The sequence below is a fragment of the Ovis aries genome, chromosome 24, assembly GCF_016772045.2.
Source record: "Ovis aries strain OAR_USU_Benz2616 breed Rambouillet chromosome 24, ARS-UI_Ramb_v3.0, whole genome shotgun sequence".
NCBI lineage: Eukaryota > Metazoa > Chordata > Mammalia > Artiodactyla > Bovidae > Ovis > Ovis aries.
In genome coordinates this window covers 27435591-27458289 of record NC_056077.1, presented here as the reverse complement: position 1 = coordinate 27458289, position 22699 = coordinate 27435591, and the positions used below count along the sequence as shown (strand labels likewise).

Sequence of the window (22699 nt, the reverse complement as noted above, 5' to 3'; positions counted from 1 at the left end):
TGTGATGAGATTACTTCATATTTCAGGAGGCTTCTGGGCTGGCAGAAATATCTACTACTTTAATGCTCAATTTATTAGACTCCATTAAACAAAAAAAGGGAAAAACTGAAAGTCATTTTTTTATGAGGGATTTAGGCTTTGATTATAAATTTAACCAATTAAGTTACCTTAAGTAATTTAAACTGCAAATACAAATTCAGTAGTCAAAAGATTATTTTGATTACTTCATATGCTTTAAGGATACACAAATACAATAACAACAGAATTTATTAAAACCCATCATCAGGACTTCCCTGGTGGTCCAGTGGTTAGGAATCTGTCAGCCAATGCAGGGGTCATGGGTTTGATCTCTGGTCCAGAAGGACCCCACATGCCACTTGCCTAAAAAGTCCACCATCAAATCGGGTTATAAAAGGGCTAAGACTATGGATTTACCTTTGTCTTATCCTTATTCTGACACCTTCTTGAGGTTCCAGTTTTATACCTTTCTAGAGTTTCAGTAATTCTATCAGTTATTATTTTTATACCTTCTTGGAGTTTGGGTAATCCTACTCGATCCAAAAGAAAAAGGCAACTGTCTCAGAATCAGCTAAGGCTGCAAGTTCCGGTCAGACATAGGACCAGGATACACTGTTCCAAAGAGGCAAACCTGAGCTGACCATTCATTGCCCCCAGCACCTGTTCACCGTAAAGATTTTCCTGTTTCTTATGGAGCTTCTAGGGCTTCCCTGGTGGCTCAGACGGTAAAGAATCCACCTGCAGTATAGGAGACCCAGGTTCCATCCCTGGGCCAGAAGATCCCTGGAGAAGGGAATGGCAATCCATTCCAGTATTCTTGCCTGGAAAATCCCATAGACAGAGGAGCCTGTCCATGGGGTCCTGAAGAGTCAGATATGACTGAGCGATTAAGCACGCAACCATGTACAGGGAGCTTTTAAGTCCCTCCTTTCCTCCATCCCTCTCTCCTTCCCTCCCTTTCTATCTTCTTCCTTCCTCTCTCTTTGTTTTGTATGCTTTAAAAAAAAACTTTTCATATGGAGATTTTTTTTTTTTCCCCCTTTTGGAGATATGTGTAGAATCTTACTTCCCTGACCAGGACTCGAACCCAGGCCCTTGGCAGTGAAATTGCTGAGTGCTAACCACTGGACAAACAGGGAATTGCCCTTTACAGGTTTATATTGATCTTTCCAGTTTAACAAAGGAGTTCTAGGCCCTGCCTTCCTGAAGGCCTGTGGCTCCCAAGATACTTCCCATACTATTATCCCCACCTGATTGCTGAACAAACTGAGGCTTTGTAAAAAGTTATGTAACTTGCCTAAAATCACACTGCAAATAAGTGTAGGGCTGCCCAGTTCTATCCGATTTTAGAAACAGTTCCCACAGGACCCAGCCTCACCCTCTGCCCGCTGTCAGAAATGGGTCGTTTACAGACTGTCCAGCAAGTTGCCCGATTTAGGGCTCCCAAGGGAAGGTCTTCCTAGTCTCGGGTGGGCTGCGGAGAAAACACAACAGATTCTTCTTTCCTCCCTGCAGGATTCGGGAGTGAGGGTGACCAGGAGAGCCCTTCACGAGAAAGGCCTGAAAACAGAGCCTCTCAGGCGGCTTCTTCCCAGGAGAGGCCTCCGGACAAACGCCCGGCCCAGTTCCGCGGGGCCGCCGCCGCCGGAGCCCAGAGCTCCCGGGGGAGGAAGCAAGGCCCCGAGGGCACCCCGGACGATCCCCCAAGGGAAGGGGAGGTGAGCCGGCTCCCCAGGCAAGGCGAGGCCCCGAGGCTTCCCTTGGCCGCCCCAAGATCCAGCCACCCACCCGCTCCCCCCGAGGGCGCAGAGAGCTTCCCAGCTCCACTGCCACCGTGGGATCTTCGGGGGCACACGACCCCAGCCTGCCCAGAACCTAAGGTCACAGCACCCGTCTGGCTCGCCACCGACACCCGCACAGAGCAGGATCAACGGCCCCCCAAGTGCGGGAAAAGCTCCGGGCACAATCTGACCCCGTCGAGCGCCTGAGGACGCATCGCAGCCAGAGTGCGGGAGGGGCGCCGGGCCTCCACCCGGGGAAGGGCAGCCTGGGACGCGCCCCCTCTGCCCCGAGGCCGCGCGCGGAGACCCTGCACCACATGCCCTCCCCACTCCCTCCCTCCGGCCTCCCCGGAGGCCAAGCTAGCCGGTGGGTTCATCCCTCACCTGACGACTAGCAGCAAGACCTCCCCGAGGGGCCAGCCTCCCCGCAGGCCCCTGTGGGTACGAAGAAACCGACCTGGGCGGCCAGGGAGAGCCCAGAGCTTCTGGCACAGCCCCAGCGGACCGGAAAATCCCCACCAGGAGAAGGCCTAGGGCCTTTGAGCGGCTCACTCGCTGCACTGCTGGGCCTGTCCTAGGAAATGTCGACGTCTCCGGTTGATTGAGGGCTTACCCCGTGCCAGGCCTTGCGATTTATGAGAATGATCTCATTCAATGCTCTCCATATCCCTGGGCCATTGCTGTTCTCATTACATTTTACAGAAGGAGAAACTAAGTCTCAGAGAGGTTAAGGCATCAGCTTAAAGTCACACAGCCAGAATGTGGCCGAACCAGCATTCAGACCCAGGTCTGCCTGCCTGACCCCACAGCCCGACCGAGGGCTCTGCTTCTTCTGCTGGCACATGAGTGAGGGGTGCCCGTTTGACAGGACATCTGTTTGTGAAGCATCCATTTTTCTCCTGGTGATTATGTAAAACACTTTTTATACTAAAGTGAGCAGATACTCACCGGAATGCAAGTGAACATTTGCACCAGCGATTGAGATGCGACTTGTGACATCATAGGAATTTTATGCCAAGTCCAACGCTTCAAGCTCAGCCCCTGGCTACCTGAGGTGCCCTCTTCTCAGACCTCTGCCTTCAGAGGGGTGGTGACCAGGGACGCTCTGCCCCTGGACCAGCTCCTGGATAGAACCTTCATGGAGGCCAAGGAAGATGGCCTTTCCCCAGTTTTTCATCCCATTGAGTTGCTTAAGGACATTCATCCAGTTTCTCTGCCCTAAAGTTTCCAAATTTCTGACAGATATCAATCTAGGATTGGGGATTGGAAACCTGGAAATCTTAGGAACTCCTGAAATCATATCATTCTGTGTATTTCCTAACTTTCTATATCTTTTTTTAATAAATAAGAAATACACTTTTAGTAGCAGTTCCAAAGAATTATAGGCTATAGCAAATATTCAAAACCAGGAAAGTACCAGAAAACATTACTGGGTAGGGTTAGGATAAAATGTTTTAAGCCTTCAACAAGATCAACTGCACTACATGTGTTGAAATTGCTGATTTAAAGACGTGTATAAAAGTTTTTCTCAGCACATCATTCATAGGATTTGTATAGGATATACAATACATTTAAACACATTAAATATTTACTTTAATTTGTGAGAATGTCTCACTGATAAGAGTAGATGGGGGCCATGAATACCTCTTTTGGTTTGTTTGCTTTTAGTGACTTATGGGATCCTAGTTCCCTTGCCAAGGATCAAACCCAGACCCACGGCAGTGAATGCATGGAGTCCTAACTACTGGGCCATCAGGGAATTCCCACAAATATGTTTTAATATGGCAACAACTACCCAAAAAAAACGTCATTAGACTGTGACCCATTCTCTCCTGTGTACTCCCATCCTGAGTTCCAGAGATTTCTACCTTAACCTTGGACTCTGTCAGAGTTACCTTCTCGTGCTTTCTACTTGACATCAGTGGAGTTCTTCAAACCAGGAATGCATCGATGTTTATTGTTAAGCATTTGTTCTCACGTGATTGGGAAGGACTTCTGCATCAAAATAACTCTTCTAAGCTGAGCGGGACTGGCAAGGCAGATCTGCTGCAGAAATAATTATCTCATATACAGTAAAGTCCACTCATGAAGCTTCACCCTTTCAGGAGTCTTAGGGCCAGAAAAGCCAGTTATGGATTCCAGCTCTGCCAGTTCCTGGCTGTGAGACCTTGGACAAGTCACTTTACCTCTCTGAGCTTTGATCTAATGGATAGAATGATACCTGGAAGATAATGCACTTGCCTTGTGAGGCAGTACTGAAGATGGAGGGTTAACAATGTGGCTTTGGAGTCAGACAGGCTGAGGTTTGAATCCGTTATTTACTACCTCTTTGATCCGGGGCAAGGTCTAACCACTCTGAGCCCCATTTTTTCTCTTCTGTAAAATGGCAAAAAAAAAAAAACCCAAAAAACTGATGGAGCCCATTTCATAGGATTTTGGTGAGTTTCAATGAGATCATCTATGAAAACACTTCACACAGAGCGTGGTAAGCTGTGAATGCTTGATGCGTGTGGACCGGTGTAGTTATTATCTGCTGTATCTACCTCACAGGGCAGTTGTGAGGATGAAAGGGAGATTACGGTGTGGAAGTGCTTCCTAAGCTGTGAAATGGTCATCCACTTGCCTTTCCTTCAGAGCTGAGATGACCAGAAGCTACTGGCAGACCTCAGTGGTTTCTCCCAGGAAGGAGCCTGAGAACCTACCTGTACCCACAGAAGGTAGCTGTGTTGAGGTGGCAATATCACCATGGTTACCTGAAAAAGAAGGTTTAGTTGCAATCAGGTAGGCAAACTCCAGCGTCATCTGATAGGGACTTGGAGGCAAAGACAGTCTTCAGAAGGAGGACAGTATATAAGCCTCCCCACCTTGGGTTTGTTTAATAGGGATCAAATCAAGAGATGGGGACATGTAATAGAAAGTGGTGAGCAGGCTATTTGACCATTGTCTGAAGCCCTGTTATTGGCTGAACTTAAGAAACAGTCCTATTAGCCAGAACCACCCACCCTGCTCCTGCTGTGTCTACTGTCATTCATTCCTAGACGGCAGACCAAACGTGGATCAAAGGGCTCTCCAAAGATGATCTTGGGAAATTCTGAGAACAGCCCCATAAAGTAAATACTAGCATGAGTCCTGTTCTGCAGCTGAGGGCCTGGAGTCTGGGAAAGTTAAGTCTGTCGCCCAAAGTTATACAGCCGTTGTGGAGTCAGGATTCAGACAGTCCGAACCCCTAGCCTTCGCCAGGCTTCCTCAGCTCACCAGGTGCCAGATGCTGAGCTTGAACATGAAGAAGGAAACATAGATGTGTGGGATTCAGTGCCTCAAGGGGCCTCCTCTCGCCTTCTGTGACAACTCTCACAATATTATGCCTATTTTTCTGGACACTGTTTCTTTGCTTCCAGAGATGGTTTCCTCTGCTTAGCCCTTAAGTCCAGGTTCTCTGGGCCCCATCCTTGGACTCTTTTTCTTTTGTACAGAGCTGTGAGAGATCTTAAAGTCCACAGCTTCAACTGCCAATCATATCTTCTATTTTTTTTTTTTTAATTCTTTGGCTGTGCCATGTGGCTTATGGGATCTTAGTTCCCTGACCAGGGATCAAACCCGGGCCCTTGGCAGTGAAAGCGCAGAGTCCTAACCACCGGACCACCAGGGAATTCTTCATCTCCTTCTAATCTAGACTGCCCCTCTGAGCACCAGCGCAATGTAGCCAACTGCCTCCTTGATAACCTCTCTGATGCTCCAGGCTCCTAACTGAATTCATCCTCTCCCCCTTACCCTGTCGCTCCTCCTGAGTCCTCCTTCCTTCTTACCATGGCCTCCTAGTTTTAAACACTGTTGTGGGGGTGAAGAACCCCAGAAGCCTTCCCAGACAAAGCCTCTTGAGTCAGTTCTTGGGGCTAGAGAGAGACTGTGAGGTGTGTTTTCTGAGAGCTGCCGATGGTTTGGGGGTGAACTTAGAGGGTGGATGGCATCACTTAATCAACTGTCTGCTAGTGCCTGGCAGTCGGCAGGGTCTAGTAACGGAAGTGGAAGATACATTCATGAATGAAACAGACAGGATCCCTAGCTTCAGGGAACTTTCAGGCCATAGAGAAGATGGACCTCACTCAGTCCTCCCCAAAAACAGACTCTTACAAACTGTGACAATTATCATGAAGAAATTTTAAGTGTGCTATGAAAGAACCTGGTAATTCTATACTGGGTTGGAGGGTGGGGAGCTCAAAGGTCATTTTGAGAAAGGGACAGTTACTGTATTCCTGAGAATTGAGTTGAGGGAACAATTCCATTTAGAAGTTAACAGTAGGGTGCTGCACAAGGGCCCAGAGGTGGGCAAGAATTTGGTGCATTGGGAAAACGGAAAGCAACTCTCGTCTATGGAGCTGAGTGTGCTGGGACGTGTGGCTGACGCAAGACTGGCCTGGCTGACTGGGGACGGTGGCAGGTGCCTTGTGGGCCATGCAAGGAGGCTGGATTTCTTGGTTTAACTTTTATTTGGAAATAATTTTGAAGTTACAGAAAAGTACGAAGAGCATCTGTATGTCCTTTACTCCAAACTTCTGTTAAAATTGCTTGTTCTCTCTCTATATATAGTATATACATGGGACTTTTATTCGGAACTATTTGAGACTCAGTTGCACACATCTTGTTCCTTTACCGTGGTGGTTGTTATTGTTTAGTCACTAAGTCTCCTCCGACTCTTTTGTGACCCCATGGACTGTAGCCCACCAGGCTTCTCTGTCCATGGGATTTCCCAGGCAAGAATACTGGAGTGGGTTGCTATTTCCTTCTCCAGGGGATCTTCCTAACCCAGGGATGGAACCCAAGTTTCCTGCATTGCAGGTGGATTCTTTACCTCTGAGCCACCAGGAAAGCCCTCCTTTACCCTTAAATACTTAGTGTTTCCTGCCTCTGTGCAGTAAAGTTATCTGTTTCACTAAATTTCACACTGATGCAATATGGTATCTCATTTACCATCCACTTTGTCAATTGTCTCAATAATGTCCTTGATGTAGTATTTTCCCCTGTAGTCCAGAATCCAGGTTAGAAACGATGTATTGTATTAAATTGTCATTTCTCTTTAGTCTCCTTTAATCTGGAATAGTAGTCTTGGTCTTTATCTTTAAAAATTCTTTTTAAATTAATTTATTTTTAATTGAAGGATAATTGCTTTACAATATTGTGTGTGTTTCTGCCCTACAGCAACATGAAGCAGCCATAGGTATACATATGTCCCCTCCCTCTTGAACCTCCCTCCCACCTCTAAGCCTTGTCTTTTATGACATTGACATGGTGGAAAAATGCAGTCTTCCCCTTTAATAGAATGTTCCTCATTTGAGCGTTGTCTGCTGTTTCTTCATGATCATACATGGGTTAAGAATTCCTGGCTGGAAGACTGCATAAATGTTGTTGTTTCCTTCTCAGTGTGACAACAAGAGGCATACAATGTCCGTCTGCTCCTCCTTAGTGATTTTAATGTTGTCCTATTTCTCCAATCTCTAGTTAAAAAAATTTCTCTTGTAACTGATAAGCCGTCAGGGAGATGCATGACTACCATACTATTGTTTTAGTTGCTAAGTCGTGTCCAACTCTTGTGACCCCCATAGACCAGGCTCCTCTGTCCATGGGATTTCCCAGGCAAGAATACTGGAATGAGTTGCCATTCTCCAGGGGATCTTCCTGACCCAGGGATCAAACTCATGTCTCCTTCACTGGCAGGCAGATTCCTTACCACTGAGCCACTTGGGAAGCCTACATGACTACCATGCTGACGTCCTATTCCCTAGATTATTAAATAGATGAGATTGACTATCTCTTTCCGATTCTTACCTGAATCAGGTCAATCTTTATCACGATGGTTACAAAATGGTAGCATCAACTCCAGGACTCCTTCCACTTGACATTCCTCTGCCTACTTATTTAATATTTATAATCAGTAAGGACTTTAAGATTTCTCTTCTTTTCCAATAATCTTATAGTTATGAGCCTTAGTTATCTTGGTGCTCAGATTGCCCCAGATTTGGCCAGTGGGAGCCCCTTAAAACTAGAAGCCTGGTTGTTATCCCCACTGCACTGGAGTAGCGTACTTCTGTTTACACAGATGACCACCTTTGAGTGTGTGACTGTGTGTTGTAGGGGCTCAGACATAGGGAGACCCTGTGGGGAAGCTCTTGTGTGATCCAGGAGGGAGATATGGCTTAGACTGGGGCGGTGACATACTGGATGGATGAAAAGAATAGATGGATGTTTGAGAAACTTCGTTGGTAGAATCCACAGGACTTAGCGGGGCGGGGGTGGGGTGAATGAGTGAGCCGTCAGAGAAAGAGTCAGGAGTGACCGAAGCAGCTGAGTGGATGGTGGAGTTTACTGTTGCAGGGAAGACAAGCTGCGTAAGGGGATCAGGTGGGAAGGGTGTTTTAGACAGTTGAGCTTGAGATGTGTTTGACATCTAAGTGAGGATGTCAGGAGACAGTGGCTTATACTGTTCTGGAGCTGACATGAGCAGTCCAGACCAGAAGAAAATCTGTCACTGCTACAGATGGATGATTTCTGAATCCACGGTCCTGGATGAAATGCTGTGAGAGGAAAACGTGGAGGAGAGAAAGGGACCAGACCGGGGAATCCTGAGGGAGTTTGCTGTTTGGGGGCCTGGAGGGATGCACAGCCAAAGATGGCAGTGGACGCTCCTTGGGGTCAGATCCCATGGAGGCTGGAATGTCAGGCCATATCCTGAAGGTTCCTGGGAAGCATTGAAGGGTTCCAAGTAGAGGATTGAGTGACAGGGAACGATCCGAGTTTTAGAAAGTTTGTTCCGAGAGCCAAGTGGGAATGAGTTGGAGGGTCGTGACTGTAGCTAACTCTGTGGTTCTTTATAAAGTAAATTGGCTTCCCTTTTGCCCCTGGAGCTCACTCAGATGGAGACCTGTGCCTGAAGGCCCTCTCCTTGCCCATCTGGGCACAAACAAGATGATCTAAACATCTGCCCAGCTGCTCTGAGCAACCCCTGGGTAATGTGATGGCAAACTCCCATCTCCTTGCCTCGTTTTGGCTGGAGAATTTTTCTTGCTGGGGGGGGTGAGGGTGGGGGTGAACCTTTTGAGCCAGGCGCAGTGTAAAATGTGCAGGGCATGGTCCCCGAGGTTTGTGGGAGTCTGCTTTGAGTTTAGTATGGTCTCTGTCACCTAGGCAAGCTGCCCATTTAAACCGGTGTGTTGTCCCCTCCCCACCCCCGCACATCCAGGGCAAGGTGGGTTGCGCCTGGAGGAACACCTTAGTGCATCCTCTTCTTACCAGGGGTGGTGCTGTGTGGAGGACCTGCAGTTCTGCCTAGATGGTGTCGGCTGCCCGTTTGGATGGAGACACAGACAACCAAAGGCGGACATTTCAAGAGATCAGAGGGAGGGGCAGGTGCCCTGGAAGCCCAGAAAAGGCAAGACTGTTTCTGGTTGGAGAAGTCAGGAAAGGTCCCCCTGGGGAAGATGGTGTTTGAATCGGGCCTTGAGGACAGAGGATTATGCAGTGAAAAAGAGGAAATAAGAAAAACAAAATCAAAGCCCCACATCCTCATGTTTTATTGACAATGTCAGTACAGTCATTATTGGTTGCCTAACTAGCTCAGCCGGCAGATCCTCCTTTGTTAGTTCTCTGACCACGGGCATAATTCATTCCAGGCCTCATGATATAGGCTTGGGGCCTGTGACGGGGCAGTGCGGGGAGCAGAAGCAGCTTGGGACCAAATGCAACTTGGGAATCCGTGCTTGAGCCCCCCTGCTCACGCTTCCATTCAGCCAAGGACCCACCACATCCCAGGCCCTGAGGATGTGACGATGAGGAGGACATGCTCCTGTTCTGAAGATCTCACATCTGCTAGAAAAGGGGTCTCAGGTGGAGAGACTTTATTGTAGGGCACGTGTAGGTGCCACGAGAGGCACAACACTAGGAGCTGCGGTGCTGACACGGAGAAGGGACTGAAGGGAGCTGAGGCCTTGGGAGTGGATGAGCATGTCAGGCGGAGAGAGAAGAGGGATGTTCAAGGGCACAGGTCAGAGAACCAAGTTCACGTGGAGCACCAAGGTGCTTCCCTGTCCACAGGCCAGAAGGTACATCTCTTCTCCTCTTAGGCTTCTGGGAATTCTTTTTTTTCTGTTTTCTATTTTAAATATTTCCCATTTGGGGAGTAGGAGAGTATTTTATACTCTTTCCAGAGATCTCAACTTGCATGCTTAATTCATTCGTTTTTTTCTCTTTTTTTGACACTAAAAGCATTGAATGCTATTAATTTCACCTCTACAGGTAGATTTGACTGTATCCTTTTATTATGATTATCATTATCCCAAAATAGTTTGCTTTTTATCCTTGATTTACTTCTTGTCCTAAGGGTAATTTGAGATGTTATTTATGGTTTTCAGTTTCTGAGTGGTGTGTTTTATATTACTGTTAGTTGTACTGCATTTTGATCTGAAACTGACTTCTAGAGTTTCTACTTTTCAAAATTTACCAAAATATCCTCTGTAGTTTAATATTTATTGCAGTTTGTCACTGTCCATGAAACTTGAAATGAAGGTACACTATTTGTTTTCAAGGTCAAAATTTCATATGTTCCTATCTTTTTATGTCCTTATTTATTTTTTGATTATTTGTTCAGAAAACGTGTTAGAATATTTCCAATAAAATTGTTTTTCATGTTTCTTCTTGTATTACTAAATATTTTATGGAATGGATCTTTGTTATTATTTAACACAGAGGAAATTAAGCCCCTTCACTGTGAAATACACCTTTTATTTAATTTTTTATCAAAGTATAGTTGATTTACTATGTTGTATAACTATACCTTTTAAAAACTCATCTGTTTATTTTTGGCTGCTCTGAGTCTTCGTTGCTGCACGCAGGCTTTCTCTAGTTGCAGTGAGCAGAGGCTATCTCTAGTTGTGGTCTGTTGGCTTCTCATCTTGGCTGCTTCTCTTGTGGACCAGAGGCTCTAGGGCTCACGGGCTTCAGTAGTTGCAATGTGTGGGCTTAGTTGCTCCTCTGCATGGGGGATCAGGGATGGAGCCCGTGTCCTCTGCCTTGGCAGGCAGATTCTTAACCACGTGACCACCAGGGTAGTCTGAAACTATGGCTTTCAGAGAGTGACATTAAGCGCTCACATTCTGGAGTCCAGACAATCTGGATTCACACCCCAACCAACATCTCTCAGCTTAGATTCCAAACCCACAAAATGGAGCTAATAATGGTATCTTCAAGTTCAGGTTTTTTAAGCAAAAGCTGCCTGTTCTCTTTGGTTGGCCCTTCAGTAAAGAAAAGAAAAGAAAAAAGGTATTTCCCTGTCCCTTGTATAGTTGTTGGCTTAAATGAGTTGATGAATACAAAGTATTTCGAATGCTGCTTAGAAAAAGGTAAGTGCTCAATAAAGCCAGAAGTCAGTGTTATAATCATTGTTATGTTGCCTGGCTGACCATTCCTGGCATTGGAGGCCTTTCTTGTGGAGAAAAGGTCTCTAAGAACCTCTTTCTTTTTCTCTGTCCAGTAAACATTTGGTAAACAGGATGCTTCTTCATGCAGAACTTTAGAAGGCGTTGTGGGGAATTTCTTGGTGGCCCAGTGGTTAGGGCTCCCATCCCTTGATGGCCAAATTCCAGCCTGAGGGAAGGATATAGTTGTTCCACAAGACAAGCTCTTTACTAGAGAGTAGATACCCATCCCTCCTTCTGTCTTATGAGCCCCAGTCTTTCCTTGCTGGACTGACTGGTAGCCACCACTCCTTCCCCTGCCCTTCACCATAATCAAGATTTGGTGGAGTAGACTGCCTTGGTGGTTTAGAGTGAAAAGATTTCCCAAGTGATCCTAATATGACCTTATCGTTCATTAGAGAATCACTGGGGTGAGAGGAAGCTTTTTTCCCCCATAGGACATTCTTTAAATATATATATTTTATTGAAGTATAGTTGACTTACAATGTTTCAGGTGCACAGCATGGTGATTTAGTTATACAAATATATATATATATATATATATATATATATATATTTTTTAAATTATTTTCCATCATAGGTTATGAGAGGAAGCTTTTTTGACCCTTGACTTAGTTAAGGAATTCTGTTATGTGCTTTGGTCACACCTGTTTCTCTGACTGAAAAACCCCATCTGTAAATACTGATTTTTCCAAGACCCCAAGTCTATTCCACCCCAGGCTTTTTCTATGTAAACTGATGGCAAGTCCTCCTTCAGTTATTCAATCCAAAATCCTTAGAGTGATTCTTAATTCCTGTCTTTATCTCATATTCCATTTCTAGTCTTTTGGGAAATCATTTGGGCTCTACCTTCAAAATACATCCAGAATCTGACCACTAGTCACCTCTTGTGCCACCACTACCCTGGTCCAGACCAAACTGTCATCATCTCCTTCACACGAACATTCATTAGTGCAGTTACCTTTTAGCAGATCTCCTTGCTTCCATTCTTGCCCCTTCAATTAGTTACCAATACTGAAGCCAAAATTGTTTTGTTTTTTTAAGTTTTTTTGGCGTCTCGGCTTAAAAGGGATCTTAGGAATCTTATTTTCCCAACCAGGTATTAAAACACTTGCCCTCAGCAGTGAAAGCTCAGGACCCTAACCACTGGACCACCAGGGAATTCCCCAGAAGGGTTATTTTAAATATAAGCCATGTGATGGTACTCTTCTGCTAGAAACCCAGAAGTGGCTCCCTATTTCAAAACAAAAGCCAAGCACACAAGACCCGGTAAGATCTGCACTCCTTTGCCCCTCAATCTTTCCCCCCCACTCTCCAGCCACTCACACACTCCAGCAACACTCTTTTCCTGGCTGTTTTTCAGTAACACCAGTCAGATGTTCCCTCTTGCCTTGGGTGCTCTCCCAGATAACCCACTGGCTAACCTTCTTGCTTCCTTCAGTTCATTGTTCAGATCTCACTTTGGCACCGGTGTCCAAACTGGCCACCTACTTAACGATGTAATCTGCTTCCTCTTTTTTAAAATATAATTTTATTTATTTAAGTTTGGCTGTGCTGGGTCTTTGTTGCTGCCAGGCCTTTTCTCTAGTTGGTGTGTGGGCTTCTCACTGCGGTGGCTTATCTAGTTGCAAAGTACGGGCTCTAGGGCGCAGGGGCTTCAGTAGTTGCTGAGTTGCTGAGCCACCAGGGAAGCCCCAACCTGCTCCCTCTTAACTTGCTCTACTTTCCCCCCACATTACCTTGTCGTTATCTTCGTTAGCATACAAGCTCCAAGAAGGCAGGAAACTGATTTGTTCATTTAGACCAGTGTCTGGCACCCGGCAGGTGCTCAATAAATGTTAAATTTAAACATTAAATCCCTATATTCCCCGCAATACAACCAAGAAGTATAACTAACAATACGGGGTGGCTGTTGGACTCCCACTACCTTCTTCTACACCTAGGAGAGAAGCTACCCGAACTGGAAACATCGAATTTTCAGTTATCCAAAGCTCATTCTCTCCTAGCTCAAAAGTGTGTGTCCCTAACTCACCTTTTCCAAATTGGGCGAGGTCCCGGAGCCTCGCCCCAGGGTCACGCCAGAGATTGTACTTGACTCTTCCAATTAGCCAATCAAAATCACCGTCCTTTTTCTTCTTTTGCCCCTTAAAGGACTTCGTTTTCCGATTGGTTGTTCCAAGAGGGGCGGGACGAAGCGGATTTGGCTGGTGGGCGCCAAGCTAGGGCGGTTGCCTAGGTCACCACCCCGCATTCCAGCAGTTGAGAGGAAAATGGGCGGGGTGGGGGCGGACCTCCCGCCTCTACTTACGGTGGGGCCTGGGATTGGTTCGCAGCTGTCGGGCCACGCCCCCAAACCAACCATGCCGCACCCCAAGCTGGGGTTACGCGGGGACCTAGAAGACGCCTACCTGGGAAGGGGACCTCAAAGGCCAGGACACCTAATCCTACCCCGGAGTAATCGCCCGGGCCTGACGCAGGGAGAGGTACCTCTGCTGGCAGAACCACTACGATCACATTCATTCATGCTACAGTGCAAGCCCGGAGGTCTGGATCCAGATCCAGTAAATTTCGAGAAAACTGGCCGGGGCTGCACCTCTTCTAAACCCCTGTTAAAAGAGGGAGTGGACTCTAGGTGATCAACGAGCCTGCCTCGATTGATAGGCCCTATTCTCCATAGAAGTCCCTGGGCTTCGACTTCCTCTAATGTAAATGAATAGGCATCGGAAAGCTACAGAACTGGGCCCCGCTCTAGCATTCACTAGTTATATCCTATTTCTAGGCCTGTTTCCGTATACTGAAGTAAAGGGATTAAACTAGATGTTCTCTAAGGTCCCATTTAGTGTTCCTTACTAGCTGTGAAACAGCCCAAGTAGCACGTGTAAAGTTCTTCATAAAGGTTTGACCTAGTATATAAATTTTAAGCAAGTTACATTGCTATCTTCTCATCCTCCTTACATTCTGTACCTAGAAATTCCAGGAGTGGAGGAAAAGTCTATGATGGCACCTAAAAAGAAAATAGGGACTGTCAAGATACCAAAAAGGCTGATTGCTTGCCACTCAGGAGATGATGCTGGAGAAAAGGGTGAAATAATCTTTAACCCCCTCATTTTACAGAAGAGAGAACTTGAGAGTAGCTGAGTCAGGCTGCTAATAGGAAGAACTGGGTTTCCTGACTTGACTCCATGATTGGTCTCTTTATATGTTATAGTATTGGCAAAGGGAAAGCATAACTGTGCAAAAACAGGTAAAGAAATTGTTCACAGAAATAAAAGCAGACAATTTAATTTGTAGCATTCCTCACTTTCATTTACTTAGGTTTTCTCTCTTCCTGACATTTGAGGTGACTTTAAAAAAAAGAGAGAGAGAAATAGAGCAATAAAAAAAATAAAACAGGGCTTCTCTGGTGGCTCAATGGTAAAGAGTCCGGTTGCCAATACAGGAGACACAGGTTTGATCCCTGATCCTGAAAGATCCCACATGCCGAGGAGCAACTAAGTCCATGTGTCACAACTACTGAGCCTGTGCTGTGGAGTCCAGTAACCCAACCGTTGAGCCCACGTGCTACAACTACTGAAGCCTGTGGACCCTAGAGCCTTTGCTCTTCAACAAGTCGCTATAATGAGAAGCCCTTGCACCAAACAATGAAAACTGGCCCCCGCTCACTGCAACTAGAGAAGAGCCAGCGCAGCAACAAAGATTCAGCACAAAATTAAATAAATAAAATTTAAAAAATAAAACATATGCAAGTTATTTCTCTCTTCTGCTTTTCCTTTCTGTCACCTTTGTCTCCCCAAAAGAGCTTCTCAACTTCTAATGTTCCAAACCCACCTTTGTAAGACTCTTCAGTGGTCACCCACCCACCTTCCAATAAATAAAAAGGTGGAAAAAAAAAGCCAACTAAATAAAACCAAAACCAAAGTGGGCCATTTACACAAAATGTCCAGACAAGGCAAATCTACAGAGACAGAAAGTACATGAGTGAATGCCTAGAGTGGAGGGGGTCGGGGTGGGCGTGAAAGGGCAGGGCGGGAGATTTAGCGGGGCCTCAAGAAGTGACTCCTGATAGATATGAAGTTGATTTGAGGAGTGATGAAAATGTCCTAAACTTAAGGTGATGGTTGCTCAACTTTGTGTTTGGACTAAAAATCACAGAACGGTCCACTTTCAGTACGTGAAGTATATAGTATGTGAATTCTATCTCAATTCAGCTGTCGGTAGAGACATACCAAGAAAAAAAACAAAACAAAACAAACCAACATGTGCCTTTGCTTCTTCTCTTGGTTCTGTGTGTTTAACCCACTCGCTCTGAGGGGATCTGGGCCACTGTCCCAGGCCATCTGCCCCGCAGATGTTTCCTGAATCTCCAAGCGTGTCACCTCCAGGGTTGCCCGCCTCCTGCCCCCACCTCCCTTCACGCTCTGCGTGGCTCCCTATCACGGAAGGAAGCAGGCTAGTTCCCCTGACCACTTGCTCACCCACTGCCTCTACCGCCTCATTCCATGGCCACTGTGGGTGGAGTTGGCCAGGCAAGGGAAGGACAGACAAGGCAGAACAGAGGTGAATCTTGCAGGAGATTGGAGAAGTGAGAAATGATCTACAGCAAAATCAGAAAGAACAAGGGAAGGTTGAGAAGGAAAAGAATCAACTTTGGGACTTCCCTGGTGGTCCACTGGCTAAGACTCCACACTCCCAATGCAGGGGCCCTGGGTTCAATCCCTAGTCAGGGAATTAAATCCCACATGCCACATCTAAGACCCAGCACAATCAAATATATATATATATATATATATATATATATATATATATATATATTTTTTTTTTTTTTTAAAGAATCAACTTCACCCCTCCTAAAATTTGTTTTTTCTCCCCTCCTGGAATGCTTGAAGAATTAGCAAATAGCACCTGAGTCCATTTCCTCAGTCTAAATTGTCTTCTTTCTGGAGTTTTTGTAGGGAGCAAAAGACAGGCAGTTTTACACATCTGCTTCCTGTCCATTTTTTACACAAAAGCTCATCTTCTAGGAGAAATACCCCTGGCCTCTCTCTACAAAACAGCAGCATGTTCCCTGATGAGGACACTTCCTAGTTTCCCTTCCCTACTTTCTTATTTTATTTCTTTATGTCTTCCTTAGACTTTAACTTCTGTGAGGGCAGGTTTTATTTTAATTAAAAATTTTTCTTTGGTTGCACTGTGCAGCATGTGGGATCCTAGTTCCCCGACCAGGAATGGAACCCATGCCCCCTGCAGTGAAGTGTGGAGTCCTAACCACTAGGGATGTGGTTAGTGACCTAGTGGGTCTCTAACCACCAGGGACTCCTAGGGATGTCCCTGGTGTTTTCATCTGTTCAAGTCCCTGGGTTCCTCAGTTAAAAACTGTTAAAATACACATAAGATAAAATTTACCATTTTAACTATACTGAAGTGTAAAGTTCTGTGGTATTAAATAAAGCCTCAGATGTTTGGAAGGAGCACAGTGCTAAGCTCAGAAGCCCTGGAATCAGCCCACATGGACTTAGCTCCTGGCTCAGCCTGTTACCGGGTGGCTTCAGGCGAGCTAAACAGGCATTAGAACCTCTGCCATCTCTCTGTAAAGAGGAGATACAGTATTGATGCCATGACCCTAGTGGGGCTGGAAGGCCATGGGTGTGAAGCGAGAGGCAGGGCTTGACTCATGGGGAGGTACGGTACCTGTGAACCATTGTTGTTAATTCTAGAGCTTGGAATTCAGAATCAGAATCAGGTTGGGTTTCACGCACAAGGTCACGTGGATACAGCTCCGTTAGACATGTAACTTTGGCTGAATTTCGAGCAAAGCCTCCTGGTCCAGGGGTCTGTGACGCACTCCTGTCCGGACTGAGTAAGCTTCTGTTCCCTCTTCTCTGGGGCTGCCTCTCCATTCTTCCGCAGCACTAGGACATGGGGAGCAGGGGGTGCTGCTTCCAGTCTTGGGACTGGGCTGAAATTTGATACTTATTTTCTGTCTGGAGCACCTCCTTATGGCACTTACTTCCTTAACCATAACCACGTGTCTGCTGTGTGCCAGGAACAGTAATGGTTGCTAGGGCAGTGAAGATAGATCCCATTTGGATCCAATGCTCAAAGATCTTACAGTTCAACCAGGGGAATAAGACATGTATGACTGGGCCATCTACTAGCTGATAATTACTTATTGGGGCTTCCCTGATGGCTCAGCAGGTAAAGAATCCACCTGCAATGCAGGAGACGCTGGAGACTCAGGTTTGATCCCTAGGTTGGGACAATCCCCTGGAGGAAGAAGTAGCAACCCCCTTCAGTATTCTCGCCTGGAGAATCCCATGGACAGAGGAGCCTGGCGGGCTACAGTCCATGGGGTCGCAGAGAGTCGGACATGACTAAACACAAGCACAGTTATTTATTGACCACCTAACATGTGTGAGATGTTGATTCAGGAGCAGCCATAGAAGTCTCCAGGGGAGCAGAAACAGCGCTGGCTTAGTCATGCTCATCTAACCTGGTGCCCAGCCTCCAGAAATACTGATGAGATGGATGCAGGTGGTTGGATGTTTGGTTGTTGGGGAAGATTTCATGGAATAGGACTAGCTGTGGACACTGCTAAACAGAATCTACTCACTGGAGGAGATACTGCAAAGATATGGTTCATCTGAGAGGCTGTGAGGCAAAATAGTTGGATATGAGTGTTTCTGTGGGGCAAGTGGAAAATTCAAATGGAAATGGAGTCCAAGCAAGAAAAGGAAAAGTGTGAAGGAGGCTGGGCACATACTTCCTGTTGTCTTTATTATTTTTTGGCTGTACCATGTGGCACATAGGACCATAGTTCCCCCGCCAGGGACTGAACCCATGCCCCCCGTATTGGAGCAGGGAGTCTTAACCACCAGACCACCAGGGAAGTCCCTCTCTGTGTTCTTTGCACACAGATCCCTCTGGGTTTACTTTTGATTTGAGTCCTTTTGATAGACACCTGGGCTTCCTTGGTAGCTCAGCTGGTAAACAATCTGGCTGCAATGCTGGAGACCTGGGTTCGATCCCTGGGTTGGGAAGATCCCCTGGAGAAGAAAACAGCTACCTACTCCAGTATTCTTGCCCGGACAATTCCATGGACAGAGGAGCCTGGCAGGCTACAGTCCATGGGGGTCGCAAAGAATCAGTGGCTTTAGGTGCTATACAGTGGAAGTGACAAACAGATTCAAGGGATTAGATCTGATACACAGAAAGCCTGATGAACTATGGACGGAGGTCCGGAGGTCTGTGACATTGTACATGGGGCGGTGATCAAGACCATCCCCAAGAAAAAGAAATGCAAAAAGCCAAAATGGTTTTCTGAGGAGGCCTTACAAAGAGCTGAGAAAAGAAGAGAAGCTAAAGGCAAAAGAGAAAAGGAAAGATATACCCATTTGAATGCAAGCTCCAAAGAATAGCAAGGAGAGAGAAGAAAGCCTTCCTCAGCGATCAGTGCAAAGAAATAGAGGGAAACAATAGAATAGAGGGAAAGACGAGAGATCTCTTCAAGAAAATTAGAGATACCAAGGGAACATTTCATGCAAAGATGGGCACAATAAAGGACAGAAATGGTATGGACCTAACAGAAGCAGAAGATACTAAGAGGTGGCTAGAATACACAGAACTGTACAAAAGATTTTCATGACCCAGATAACCACAATGGTGATCACTCAACTAGAGCCAGACATCCTGGACTATGAAGTCAAGTGAGCCTTAGGAAGCATCACTATGAACAAAGCTACTGGAGGTGATGGAATTCCAATTGGGCTATTTCAAATCCTAATAGATGATGTTGTGAAAGTGCTGCACTCAATATGCCAGTAAATTTGGAAAATTCAGCAGTGGCCACAAGACTGGACAAGGTCAGTTTTCATTCCAATCCCAAAGAAAGGCAATGCCAAAAAATGTTCAAACTACCACACAATTGCACTCATTTCACATGCTAGCAAAATAATGCTCAAAATTCTACAAGCCAGACTTCAAGAGTATGTGAACTGTGAAATTCCAGACGTTCAAGCTGGATTTAGAAAAGGCAGAGGAACCAGAGATCACATTGCCAACATCCCTTGGATCATAAAAAAAAAGCAAGACAGTTCCAGAAAAATGTCTATTTCTGCTTTATTGACTATGCCAAAGCCTTTGACTTTGTGTATCACAGCAAACTGGAACATTCTTGAGATGGGAATACCAGACTACTTACCTGCCTCCTGAGAAATCTGTATGCAGGTCAGGAAGCATCATTTAGAACTGGACATGGAACAACAGACTGGTTCCAAATCGGGAAAGAAGTACATCAAGGCTGTATACTGTCACCCTGCTTATTTAACTTCTATGCAGAGTACATCATGTGAGATGCCAGACTGGATGAAGCACAAGCTGGAATCAAGATTGCCGGGAGAAATATCAATAACCTCAGATATGCAGATGACACCACCCTTATGGCAGAAAGTGAAGAACTAAAGAGCCTCTTGATTAAAGTGAAAGAGGAGAGTGAAAAAGTTGGCTTAAAACTCAACATTCAGAAAACAAAGATCATGGCATCTGGTCCCATCACTTCATGGCAAATAGATGGGGAAACAGTGGAAACAGTTTATTTTCTTGGGCTCCAAAATCACTGCAGATGGTGACTGCAGCCATGAAATTAAAAGACACTTGCTCCTTGGAAGAAAAATTATGACCAATCTAGACAGCATATTAAAAAGTAGTCAAAGCTATGGTTTTTCCAGTAGTCATGTATGGGTCTGAGAGTTGGACTATAAAGAAAGCTGAGTGCCGAAGAATTGATGCTTTTGAACTGTGGTGTTGGAGAAGACTCTTGAGAGTCCCTTGGACTGCAAGGAGATCCAACCAGTCCATCCCAAAGGAAATCAGTCCGGAATAGTCATTGGAAGGACAGATGCTGAAGCTGAAACTCCAATACTTTGGCCATCTGATGCGAAGACCTGACTCCTTGGAAAAGATCCTGATGCTGGGAAAGATTAAAAGTGGGAGCAGAAGGAGACAACAGAGGATGAGATGGTTGGATGGCCTCACCGACTCGACAGACATGAGTCTGGGCAAGCTCCCGGAGTTGGTGATGGACAGAGAGGTATGGCATGCTGCAGTCCATGGGGTTGCAGAGTCGGACAGAACTGAGCAACTGAAGTGAACTGACAGAGTCCCAAGGAGCCAAAAACCTGCATCTCCATTCTAGGAAAAACATCAATGTGAGGACAACAGCTGATCCTCTGGCCGAGACAGAGAGGACTTGGAGTGGATGGGACTAGAGTAAACAGGGAACAGAGCCCTACCTAAAAGCGGGCAGGCACTGCTCGGTTCAAACCAGATGCTGGAGGCAAGAACCTGGGCCGGCTGTTTCCAGCTCTACTGATGGATCATAAGCTGGAAATCTGTGTGTGTGTGCTTAATGAAGTCTCCCAATGTTAAAGTAAATATCAATTCGAATTTTGAAAAGAAACTCTGCTACTCAGAATTCTACTTAGGGAACCAAGAGAAATCAGGTCGAACAGAGGGGCTGAAGCCAAGTTTCAACTGGCCTTGAATGCCATGCTTACAGAGATCTGAGTTCATAGACAGCTTTAGTTTAATACATTAAAAAAATATATATTAAAAGTTGGTAAGATGATGAGGGAAGCAGAGTGGTGTGGCAGGAGAAAAGATAACTGGGTTTCCAACTTGACTTAGAATGACCCAGCCATCTCGCAAACAGAAAGGACAAAGGGGCTGGTTTCAGACCTGCTTGGTTCAGAGAAGGTAGCCGGATGCTAACCCATCGCCTCAGCTGACCGGGTCCGGAGCCCGCGCGCCTGAGAAGCGCAACGCGCGTTCCTGCCTCCGCTCCTGATCCCGAGCGTCTGGGACAAGCCCGTTTATAAACTGACTTTATACACAGTCGCCTACAAGATGGGGTCGATACCACGGGCTTCTCGGGGCAGCTGTAGAGTTAAGGAGGAGGGGGACGGGCCAGCACTAGGGAGCGGGGAGGAACGAGCGAGCGCTTTCTTACCCGGGGCTCTGGAAGGTTCGAGGTCTCGGGGAGGGGCCGGCGGGGGACAGGGAGGCTGGCGCTTCCAGGAAAAACGGCCCCCCGCCCCGCGCCTCCCCGTGACAGCCTGCGACCGGGGAGATCAGGAGCCTCCCGGGGCGGCCAAATTCACCGGCGTCTCCCCCCGCACGCCGGGGGGACCTCTGTTCTGGAAAGGCAGGCTTTCGCCACCCCAATTCAGAGTCCCCCCTTTCTAGACCCCGGGGGTCAGGGATGCCTTTCGGGGAGCCCTACCCCTCTGCCCGCCCAGGGCTCATCCGCCACACCGTGGGACTCCGGGCGAGGTGGGGCAGAGCGCCGCAACCGGTAGCCAGCGCGCCGGATTCCCGATTCCCAAACCCCCGCACCGCCGGAAGCAAAGTTTCCGCCCGCCCCCAACGCGGCCTCTCTAGGAGCCCGGGGTGCAGGCGTCTCAGTGGGAATAACCCCTTCGACCCCGGCAGAAAGCTGCAACTGGAGGAATTAGTTCCCTTCCTCCCTGAAAGGGCCAAGTTGTCTAGTGTTCACTCTGGGGGACGTTTTGATGATTCTGGTGCCCAGATCAGAGGGAGGAGCAGAGCCCAACTGCCTGGGTTTCTAAACCAGCTCGGCTGGTATTCCTCTTCTCTGAGCCTTGGCTTTCTTTGCAAACATAACCAAGCTAGCTCAAAGGCTTTCTGTATGGATTCAATGAATTAACATATGCAAGCCCTTAAGTGCGCTTGACACATAATAAGTGCTCAATAAATGCTTGTGTTTGTTTGTACTGCTACCTTTTGTTGTGGCGGCGGTTTTGGTAGTGTGGCTTGTGGAATCTTAGTTCTCCGACCCAGTATTGAACTGGCGCGGAGTTCTAACTCCGGAGCGCCGGCCGATTCCTTACTGCTTCCTTTTTAAAAATATCTGTTGGTAGAAGGTCAGTCCTGCGTCAGGAACATCAGGAACACCATAGAGAGGATAGTAAGAGGCTGCTGTTGATTATGGACCTTCTTGGTTCCTTGTAGACCTGATCTCAGTGGCTATAGGACACTTTTGTGAGGGGAGTATTCCTCCCATTTTATGGGTAACTGAGTGTATGTAGGTCAGAGGCTGATTTGAACTCAAAGCCCTCAAAGCCCCAGGTCATGTGCCTCTTCTCCTCACACTTCCTCTCTGAGTTTGAAAACTTTTTCTGGAAATTCCAAGCTAAAAGCATGGAAACCATTAAAACTAAAACCATGTGTGTGATGTCACAGACATGAATGTCTAGAGAGTCCAGGGCTGAGGAGGCTGTGCAAAAGCACCTAATTTCTCCCAGGATGGACACCATTCTCACCTGAAGAAAAGGCTTTTGTGACCTTAAAAAGGAGCAAGTTTAAAAAAGCAGCAGCAGGAAGCTGCAGACATCCAAAGAGGAAAGGCATTGAGTATACATT

The 22699-nt window shown here is 46.6% G+C and overlaps 1 protein-coding gene across 1 annotated transcript in view; it reads left to right on the top strand.

Moving 5' to 3' along the window:
- The window catches only part of BCL7C (BAF chromatin remodeling complex subunit BCL7C), a 39568-nt gene extending 29088 nt beyond the window's left edge, over positions 1–10480 (top strand). The window contains exon 6 of the mRNA XM_042240468.2: positions 1534–10480. Coding sequence (XP_042096402.1) covers positions 1534–1740 — 207 coding nt within the window. The 3' untranslated portion in view covers positions 1741–10480. The remainder of the gene's footprint in view (positions 1–1533) is intronic.
- The last annotated feature ends 12219 nt before the right edge of the window (positions 10481–22699 follow it).